Source organism: Rutilus rutilus (genome assembly GCF_951802725.1).
Source record: "Rutilus rutilus genome assembly, chromosome: 14".
Lineage (NCBI taxonomy): Eukaryota > Metazoa > Chordata > Actinopteri > Cypriniformes > Leuciscidae > Rutilus > Rutilus rutilus.
Window position 1 is genome coordinate 112,501 of NC_140219.1, and position 11,151 is coordinate 123,651.

An 11,151-nucleotide genomic window follows, 5' to 3' on the forward strand; every position below is an offset into this window, starting at 1 on the left:
ACACACACACACACACACACACACTCTGCCCTGGTGAGAGAGCCACAGTGGTCTCTGGCACCGGTCTGTGGTTCTGATGAGGACGTTGTGTGTTAAAAGTGCTGTTTGTGCAGGTAGCTGTGATCATCTCTACTGTAGAAACGGCACTTCACGACACACTCCGCCGTTCACACGCTTCCTCTTCCAGGTCATGCGCTGCTGTCCAACACGCCTGTTGTCGTGGCGACGGTCAGCTTTGCGGGGTTGGCAGTCAGCCTCGGTCACGCCGCTGTGCAAACCCATGCAAAACTGACCGCACACGACACGCCGACTCACACGCGTGACCCAGAGACTAGCTGGTGTTGAGAGGCCGAGACTTGGGCAGTTGCTGGATTTCCCAGAAGGCATTGCACTTGTCTCGGTCTGACAGTGCCGGCACAGCTCGTCCGTTTGCTGAAGGACAACTGAGGTTGGAAATCATGTTTAAGGAACATGTGGTTCCTTTATTCACGTGTGTGTGTGTGTGTGTGTGTGTGTGTGTGTGTGTGTGTGTGTGTGTGTGTGTGTGTGTGTGTGTGTGTGTGTGTGTGTGTGTGTGTGTGTGTGTGTGTGTGTGTGTGTGTGTGTGTGTGTGTGTGTGTGTGTGTGTGTGTGTGTGTGTGTGTGTGTGTGTGTGTGTGTGTGTGTGTGTGTGTGTGTGTGTGTGTGTTCAGGCTCGTCTGCGGATGGTGGATGTCGTAGAGAAGGAGGATGTTAATGAAGCGATGCGACTGATGGAGATGAGCAAAGACTCGCTGCAGGCCGACAAGACCAGCAACACCAGGTACCCTGACCTTTCGCCTCTACTCCACCTCTACTCCATCTCTTCTCTCCACCTCTACTCCACCTCTACTCTCTCTTCTCTCCACCTCTACTCCATCTCTACTTCACCTCTACTCCACCACCACCTCTACAGCGCTTCACGCAGTTCAGAAACAGTTAAACACATGATCAGTGAAGCGGTTCAGAAACAGTTAAACACATGATTGGTGGAGCGGCTCCCAGAATGCTCTCTGTCGTCCTCAGGGCTCAGCGTCCTGCTGATGTGATCTTCTCTCTCCTGCGGGAGCTCTCCGGCGAGGGTTCGGCCCGATCCGTGCGGATGAACGAGGCAGAGCAGCGCTGTGTGTCCCGCGGCTTCACTCCGGCCCAGTTCCAGGCCGCGCTCGACGAGTACGAGGAGCTGAACGTGTGGCAGATCAACCAGGCCCGCTCACGCATCACCTTCGTGTGACCCGCTAACCGCTAACCCTCCGCTAACCGCTAACCCTCCGCTGACTCGTGACTATGATTCACCCGTTTCAGCTTCTCCCGCTAATGTGGAAGGAGCAAGTTTAGTTTGTTTTGCTTTTTAATCTTGTTATTTCTGAAATAAATGCTGTAAATAGATGATCTTTGTGTTTCGAGTCTGTTTGTAAAGATGATTTACGGTCATTCCTGCATGATGCAATACTTTGTCAAAAAACTTAACTTTCAAAAAGCAATTACTTTCTGTGTTTTCTTCCCTGAATCAGCCAAATATTGGAAGATTGTGCAACAAAACATTGTAAGAACAAAATATTGTGCAGCTGTTTTACTGCAGTTCATTTCCTCTGGTTTGTACGTGCACTTTCTGCTGGGATTGAGTTTAGTAACTAGGCAAGGCAAGTTTATTTATATAGCACATTTCATACACCATGGCAATTCAAAGTGCTTTACATAGAAGAAATTAAAATAATAACAAGAAATAAGAATAATCAAAACAGTTTAGAAAAATAAAAAATAATAAAATACAGTACAAACAGTCGGAGGAACATTGGCACAGTGCTCATTCAGTAAATGCACAGCTAAACAGAAGTGTTTTGAGTCTGGATTTGAATGTGACTACTGTAGGAGCACATCTGATCTCTTCTGGAAGCTGGTCCAGCATAATAGCTAAAGCGGACTCGCCATGCTTAGAGTGAACCCTTGGTATTTCTAGCTGATATGATCCTAATGATCTGAGTGATCTGTTGGGTTTATATTCAGTGAGCATATCTGCAATGTATTGAGGTCCTAGGCCATTGAATGATTTATATACCAGTAATAATACTTTAAAATCAATCCTAAATTTAACTGGGAGCCAGTGTAAAGACCTGAGGACTGGTGTGATATGTTCATATGTTCTGGTTCTGCTCAGAATCCTGGCGGCAGCGTTCTGTATGAGCTGACACTGTCTTATGGTCTTTTTGGGAAGGCCAGTGAGGAGTCCATTACAGTAATCCACCCTGCTGGTGATGAAAGCATGAACAAGTTTCTCTAAGTCTTGTCTGGAAACAAAGCATCTAATTCTTGCAATATTTTTCAGATGATAGTATGCTGATTTAGTTATTGCTTTGACATGACTACTGAAACTAAGGTCTGACTCTAGTGTCACACCAAGATTCCTGACTTGATTTTTAGTTGTTTGACCCCTAGAGTGAAGGTATGACAACTAGTAAAATCGGCAATATTTAAACTATTTTCAACTACATGATTCATTTTCTAAATACCACATATCATTAGGCACATATCAAACATTGTTTTTGTGGTCTCTTTATTGTAGAATTGTTTTCAATTTAGATATTTAACTAAAACCACAATTGTGTGTTCGTCCTGAACATGTGGTAATAGTGTTAGGGGTTGAAGACTAACAAGTTTGAAGGGAGACGATGCGTTCCATCTTATATTTTTAATTTAGTCTCCTTTTGTTCCCTTTCTGGGTCAGAATATCTGTATGAACATCTCTGTTGCTGATGTGGCTGACATTCCTGACGTAAGTGCTCACATTGCATAAAATATTCAATTTATAACAAAGTTATGAGTTGTCCATTTTAAGTACATATTTTCTGAAACGTTTATTTTATTTTAAATCATCCATATAAACAAAGTGAAAAACAGTCACAGATTTTCAACCCCAAAACAATTAGAAATATACAGATACTGTATGTGATGCGGTTGAGTTCAGACTGGGACAACTTTATAGTCTTTTTTTATAAAATATCTTTTTTTTTTTTTTTACAAGTAAAACAAAGAAACACAATATTGCCAGAAATTATAGACACTGCACATTTTGTTAAATATTTCAGGGACATGACAAAATGCTTAGTGTATGATAGAATTAAGACATTATTTTTATGATGGACATACCAAAGCATTGTGAAAATCTGTAAACATTTAATTCTGGGGAATCGCCACAAATCGCAAAAAGATTGGTAAGATAAAAATTCAAAAGAGTTTCCAAACTCTTCAAAAAAAATAAATAAATTAGGTGCTAATTGGGCTGATGGTGCAATAAGCGCACTGTGTATTGTCTAATATGCCAAGTTCAAAGGTCCATAAAAAAAGAGTGCTTGGGTAAAAACTGCACAGATTTTGGATTTCTTTAGAGCAGTAGCCCTAGTATGAAGTCCTTCTGTCAGAGTTAATACACCCTCAAAGACTAAGGAGAATAACAGGTGCTAATTGGGCTGATGGTGCAATAAGTGCTTCTGTGTACTGTCTAATATGCCAAGTTCAAAGGTCCATAAAAAAAGAGTGCTTGGGTAAAAACTGCACAGATTTTGGATTTCTTTAGAGCAGTAGCCCTAGTATGAAGTCCTTCTGTCAGAGTTAACACACCCTCAAAGACTAAGGAGAATAACAGGTGCTAATTGGGCTGATGGTGCAATAAGTGCTTCTGTGTACTGTCTAATATGCCAAGTTCAAAGGTCCATAAAAAAAAGTTTGCTTAAGTACAAACTACCCAGATTTTGGATTTCTTTAGAGCAGTAGCCCTAGTATGAAGCCCTTCTGTCAGATTTAACACACCCTCAAAGACCACGGAGAAAAAACAGTACTAATTGGGCTGATGGTGAAATAAGCGCTTTGGTGTATTGTCTAATATGCCAAGTTCAAGGGTCCATAAAAAAAGAGTGCTTAAGTAAAAACTGCCCAGACTTTGGATTTCTTTAGAGCAGTAGCCCTAGTATGAAGCCCTTCTGTCAGAGTTAACACACCCTCAAAGACTAAGGAGAATAACATGTGCTAATTGGGCTGATGGTGCAATAAGCACTTCTGTGTATTGTCTAATATGGCAAGTTCAAGGGTCCATAAAAAAAGAGTGCTTGGGTAAAATCTGCCCAGACTTTGGATTTCTTTAGAGCAGTAGCCCTAGTATGAAGCCCTTCTGTCAGATTTAACACACCCTCAAAGACTAAGGAGAATAACAGGTGCTAATTGGGCTGATGGTGCAATAAGCGCTTCTGTGTATTGTCTAATATGCCAAGTTCAAAGGTCCATAAAAAAAGATTGCTTAAGTACAAACTGCCCAGATTTTGTATTTCTTTAGAGCAGTAGCCCTAGTATGAAGCCCTTCTGTCAGATTTAACACACCCTCAAAGACCACGGAGAAAAAACAGTACTAATTGGGCTGATGGTGCAATAAGCGCTTCTGTGTATTGTCTAATATGCCAAGTTCAAGGGTCCATAAAGAAAGATTGCTTAAGTACAAACTACCTAGATTTTGGATTTCTTTAGAGCAGTAGCCCTAGTATGAAGCCCTTCTGTCAGATTTAACACACCCTCAAAGACCACGGAGAAAAAACAGTACTAATTGGGCTGATGGTGAAATAAGCGCTTTGGTGTATTGTCTAATATCCCAAGTTCAAGGGTCCATAAAAAAAGAGTGCTTGGGTAAAAACTGCACAGATTTTGGTTTTCTTTAGAGCAGTAGCCCTAGTATGAAGCCCTTCTGTCAGAGTTAACACACCCTCAAAGACTAAGGAGAATAACAGGTGCTAATTGGGCTGATGGTGCAATAAGCACTTCTGTGTATTGTCTAATATGGCAAGTTCAAGGGTCCATAAAAAAAGAGTGCTTGGGTAAAATCTGCCCAGACTTTGGATTTCTTTAGAGCAGTAGCCCTAGTATGAAGCCCTTCTGTCAGATTTAACACACCCTCAAAGACTAAGGAGAATAACAGGTGCTAATTGGGCTGATGGTGCAATAAGCGCTTCTGTGTATTGTCTAATATGGCAAGTTCAAAGGTCCACAAAAAAAGATTGCTTAAGTACAAACTGCCCAGATTTTGGATTTCTTTAGAGCAGTAGCTCTAGTATGAAGCCCTTCTGTCAGATTTAACACACCCTCAAAGACCACGGAGAAAAAACAGTACTAATTGGGCTGATGGTGCAATAAGCGCTTCTGTGTATTGTCTAATATGCCAAGTTCAAGGGTCCATAAAAAAAGAGTGCTTAAGTAAAAACTGCCCAGATTTTGGATTTCTTTAGAGCAGTAGCCCTAGTATGAAGCCCTTCTTTCAGAGTTAACACACCCTCAAAGACCACGGAGAAAAAACAGTACTAATTGGGCTGATGGTGCAATAAGCGCTTCTGTGTATTGTCTAATATGCCAAGTTCAAGGGTCCATAAAGAAAGATTGCTTAAGTACAAACTGCCCAGATTTTGGATTTCTTTAGAGCAGTAGCCCTAGTATGAAGCCCTTCTGTCAGATTTAACACACCCTCAAAGACCACGGAGAAAAAACAGTACTAATTGGGCTGATGGTGCAATAAGCGCTTCTGTGTATTGTCTAATATGGCAAGTTCAAAGGTCCATAAAAAAAGATTGCTTAAGTAAAAAATGCCCAGATTTTGGATTTCTTTAGAGCAGTAGCCCTAGTATGAAGCCCTTCTGTCAGATTTAACACACCCTCAAAGACCACGGAGAAAAAACAGTACTAATTGGGCTGATGGTGCAATAAGCGCTTCTGTGTATTGTCTAATATGGCAAGTTCAAAGGTCCATAAAAAAAGATTGCTTAAGTAAAAAATGCCCAGATTTTGGATTTCTTTAGAGCAGTAGCCCTAGTATGAAGCCCTTCTGTCAGAGTTAACACACCCTCAAAGAAAAATTTATATAAATATATGTATTTAAAAAAAAAAAATATATACAGTATTTTAGTTTAATATAGAGTCTAGGCCTTCAAAAAAAAAATGTTTGAAGCAGATTAGCACCATCTGGTGAGAGTATGGAGAGAAAGCGTAGGAGCATGGTGTAACCACTAGATGGCATCTACAGTTCTCTATGGAGAGGCATGTGAATTCCCCAGCTGTTTATGGACACATTTACTTTTTTTTTGTACAGAATTTGTAACAAAAAATGCAATTCATTCAATTATAACACTTTTTGTAAAATAATATTTTTTTTTTTTATTTTTTTTATTTTTTTTTATTTTTTTTTTCAATTTCCCATTCATTTTCTATGGGGGTCATTTTTGACCGAAGACCACAAGTGTGACTATTTTTTTTACGACCACTTAGCATGCTCGAATTATGACTTTTTTTGTGCGTGCACATACCTAATGCCATACAAGTCACCAAGTTTCGGAACATTCCAATGAAGCTGTGATTTTTAAAAATTCAAAACAGATTTTTTGTAATCAAAATTTATTGGTGTTTATGTGTATAAAAGTGTGTGTGTATGTGTGTGTGTGTGGGTGGGTGTGTCTTTTTTGTACTCTTGATGTTGTAGAGTGTCACCCCTTTACAGCGGTGTACTTTTTTTTAGGATTGAGGCCGATTTGTAGATTGTACACACAAAAATTCGGAGAAATTATTTTTTTTTTGTCAATTTCCCATTCATTTCCTATGGGTCGGTCATTTTTGACCGAAGACCAAAATCGTCACTATTTTTTTTACGACCACTTAGCATGCTCGGATCATGACCTCAATTTTTTTTTGTATTCACATACCTAATGCCATAAAAGTCACCAAGTTTCATAACATTCCGATGAAGCTGTGATTTTTAGAAATTCAAAACAGAAAATTTATCGGTCAGAAATGACCGAGGACCGTCTGAGGGTTAAGTAAAAACTGCACAGATTTTGGATTTCTTTAGAGCAGTAGCCCTAGTATGAAGCCCTTCTGTCAGAGTTAACACACCCTCAAAGACCACGGAGAAAAAACAGTACTAATTGGGCTGATGGTGCAATAAGCGCTTCTGTGTATTGTCTAATATGCCAAGTTCAAAGGTCCATAAAAAAAGATTGCTTAAGTACAAACTGCCCAGATTTTGGATTTCTTTAGAGCAGTAGCCCTAGTATGAAGCCCTTCTGTCAGATTTAACACACCCTCAAAGACCACGGAGAAAAAACAGTACTAATTGGGCTGATGGTGCAATAAGCGCTTCTGTGTATTGTCTAATATGCCAAGTTCAAGGGTCCATAAAAAAAGAGTGCTTAAGTAAAAACTGCACAGATTTTGGATTTCTTTAGAGCAGTAGCCCTAGTATGAAGCCCTTCTTTCAGAGTTAACACACCCTCAAAGACCACGGAGAAAAAACAGTACTAATTGGGCTGATGGTGCAATAAGCGCTTCTGTGTATTGTCTAATATGCCAAGTTCAAAGGTCCATAAAAAAAGATTGCTTAAGTACAAACTGCCCAGATTTTGGATTTCTTTAGAGCAGTAGCCCTAGTATGAAGCCCTTCTGTCAGAGTTAACACACCCTCAAAGACCACGGAGAAAAAACAGTACTAATTGGGCTGATGGTGCAATAAGCGCTTCTGTGTATTGTCTAATATGCCAAGTTCAAAGGTCCATAAAAAAAGATTGCTTAAGTACAAACTGCCCAGATTTTGGATTTCTTTAGAGCAGTAGCCCTAGTATGAAGCCCTTCTGTCAGATGTAACACACCCTCAAAGACCACGGAGAAAAAACAGTACTAATTGGGCTGATGGTGCAATAAGCACTTCTGTGTATTGTCTAATATGCCAAGTTCAAAGGTCCATAAAAAAAGATTGCTTAAGTACAAACTGCCCAGATTTTGGATTTCTTTAGAGCAGTAGCACTAGTATGAAGCCCTTCTGTCAGAGTTAACACACCCTCAAAGACTAAGGAGAATAACAGGTGCTAATTGGGCTGATGGTGCAATAAGCACTTCTGTGTATTGTCTAATATGGCAAGTTCAAGGGTCCATAAAAAAAGAGTGCTTGGGTAAAATCTGCCCAGACTTTGGATTTCTTTAGAGCAGTAGCCCTAGTATGAAGCCCTTCTGTCAGATTTAACACACCCTCAAAGACTAAGGAGAATAACAGGTGCTAATTGGGCTGATGGTGCAATAAGCGCTTCTGTGTATTGTCTAATATGCCAAGTTCAAAGGTCCATAAAAAAAGATTGCTTAAGTACAAACTGCCCAGATTTTGGATTTCTTTAGAGCAGTAGCTCTAGTATGAAGCCCTTCTGTCAGATTTAACACACCCTCAAAGACCACGGAGAAAAAACAGTACTAATTGGGCTGATGGTGCAATAAGCGCTTCTGTGTATTGTCTAATATGCCAAGTTCAAGGGTCCATAAAAAAAGAGTGCTTAAGTAAAAACTGCACAGATTTTGGATTTCTTTAGAGCAGTAGCCCTAGTATGAAGCCCTTCTTTCAGAGTTAACACACCCTCAAAGACCACGGAGAAAAAACAGTACTAATTGGGCTGATGGTGCAATAAGCGCTTCTGTGTATTGTCTAATATGCCAAGTTCAAAGGTCCATAAAAAAAGATTGCTTAAGTACAAACTGCCCAGATTTTGGATTTCTTTAGAGCAGTAGCCCTAGTATGAAGCCCTTCTGTCAGAGTTAACACACCCTCAAAGACCACGGAGAAAAAACAGTACTAATTGGGCTGATGGTGCAATAAGCGCTTCTGTGTATTGTCTAATATGCCAAGTTCAAAGGTCCATAAAAAAAGATTGCTTAAGTACAAACTGCCCAGATTTTGGATTTCTTTAGAGCAGTAGCCCTAGTATGAAGCCCTTCTGTCAGATGTAACACACCCTCAAAGACCACGGAGAAAAAACAGTACTAATTGGGCTGATGGTGCAATAAGCACTTCTGTGTATTGTCTAATATGCCAAGTTCAAAGGTCCATAAAAAAAGATTGCTTAAGTACAAACTGCCCAGATTTTGGATTTCTTTAGAGCAGTAGCACTAGTATGAAGCCCTTCTGTCAGATTTAACACACCCTCAAAGACCACGGAGAAAAAACAGTACTAATTGGGCTGATGGTGCAATAAGCGCTTCTGTGTATTGTCTAATATGCCAAGTTCAAGGGTCCATAAAAAAAGAGTGCTTGGGTAAAAACTGCACAGATTTTGGTTTTCTTTAGAGCAGTAGCCCTAGTATGAAGCCCTTCTGTCAGATTTAACACACCCTCAAAGACCACGGAGAAAAAACAGTACTAATTGGGCTGATGGTGCAATAAGCGCTTCTGTGTATTGTCTAATATGGCAAGTTCAAGGGTCCATAAAAAAAGATTGCTTAAGTAAAAAATGCCCAGATTTTGGATTTCTTTAGAGCAGTAACTCTAGTATGAAGCCCTTATGTCAGATTTAACACACCCTCAAAGACTAAGGAGAATAACAGGTGCTAATTGGGCTGATGGTGCAATAAGCGCTTCTGTGTATTGTCTAATATGCCAAGTTCAAGGGTCCATAAAAAAAGATTGCTTGGGTAAAAACTGCCCAGATTTTAGCTTTCTTTAGAGCAGTAGCCATAGTATGAAGCCCTTCTGTCAGATTTAAATTTTGAACAGGTGCAATATTCAGACACACAGACATCTAGAATCAGCACATGAATCTCAACAATGGTGACAACAAAAATCTTCATGCCGCGATGTATGCTGGGTGCCAGCAGAGAACAAAACACATTGATGACTCCCAGCATGCATTGCAGCATCACTAAATTATGCAGCTAAATGGTCTAACTATTTTCTTGATTTGTTTTTATTTTTCTGATTTGGGATGTTCAGAATTCTGTTCAGATCTGTTTTTCTAAATATTTTATTGATTGTCACCATTGTTGAGATTCATATGCTGATTGTTGATGTCTAAGTTATGCTGTAATGTAAATCTTTTATGTGCACGATGTGTTTCAAAAGTGTTAGAACTCCTCAGATACCCTCAGTCAATATGTGGATGAGTCAAGCCGCTACTCTTCTACCTCTAGAGAAACGAACATATGATCTGCATCAAAGATCTGATGTTTTCTGGCGCACTTGGTCTTCTCTGTGGAACTTTCTTGAAGATGCTCAGTGACTGATATATCCTTTAAATTTTTTTTTTTTTTTTGGTCAATAAAATGTTGTATTATAACTATTATTTCTATTTTTGTTATCATTTTATGCATATATATGAACATGTATATCCAAAGATTGTGGCTGTACGTGCTGTTATAAGATACCAGTACCACTGTTGTGTTATTGTATATATACAATATATTTATAAAAAAAATAATTGAAGTGTTAGTAATAAGTGAAGCTGGTTATGCTGTTTGTTTTGGAGTTGCTTAATCAATGGTTTTGAGTTAGTGTATTTTTGGTTCAAAATCATGTTAATTTTATCCCTGCTTGAAAGAAGTCAAAACGGACACGATTCACTGGCATAGAAAGCAAGATTTATTTATTTGAGATCCTGCTGTACAAAAAAGGAAGATTTATTTAATGTTGATTTGATGTAAAATAAGTGATTTAAGTTGACCAAATATTGATATTATGTCCTTCTTGATCTATTTTTCATCATTAAAAAATAACATTATTTCCACGTGCAAACCTGATGAAAAGTCAACACTTTTTATCAGGTTTGCACGCTGAAATACTGTTATTTTTTAATAACAACAGTCTGCGAGTGAAGATGTTAAATGTTTAAGACGTGTTTGAGATCTTTTCCTCAGGATGAAAATAAAAGCGATAAAAGGGGATGGAAGTTTCTGGAATGTGTCACGTCTGCAAAACTGGTTTTATTAGCAGCTTTTAAAGTTTCAGCTTGGGAGAAAACATCTGTTTTTAACTAAGCAGATAATAATCCGGCGACAGCCGCTCATAATAATGAATGCTGTCAGTCTGAGTCTTTTAAATATAAAACTGTCGACAAGTTCAGTCTTATTTGAAAAGCGCACTCGCTGTGTGTTTAATGTTTTATTGTTGGTGTGTGTGTGTGTGTGTGTGTGTGTGTGTGTGTGCGTTGCTGCTGCGCGCGCGTTAAACCTGAGCCCGGGGCCGTGGGCGGGGCTTCAGCGCGGATCTGACCAATAGTCGGGCGAGCTCGAATGATTGACAGATGACGGGCAGAGCAGAAAGTATAAAAGCACCTGTCTGCTCAGTGATGGGAAAGC

At 39.5% G+C, this 11,151-nt stretch overlaps 1 protein-coding gene across 1 annotated transcript in view; it reads left to right on the top strand.

The window, feature by feature from the left end:
- Positions 1-1,408, top strand: part of mcm7 (minichromosome maintenance complex component 7) — a 12,946-nt gene extending 11,538 nt beyond the window's left edge. Inside the window, exons 14-15 of the mRNA XM_084430830.1 lie at positions 693-802; positions 1,045-1,408. Coding sequence (XP_084286956.1) covers positions 693-802; positions 1,045-1,252 — 318 coding nt within the window. The 3' untranslated portion in view covers positions 1,253-1,408. The remainder of the gene's footprint in view (positions 1-692; positions 803-1,044) is intronic.
- The last annotated feature ends 9,743 nt before the right edge of the window (positions 1,409-11,151 follow it).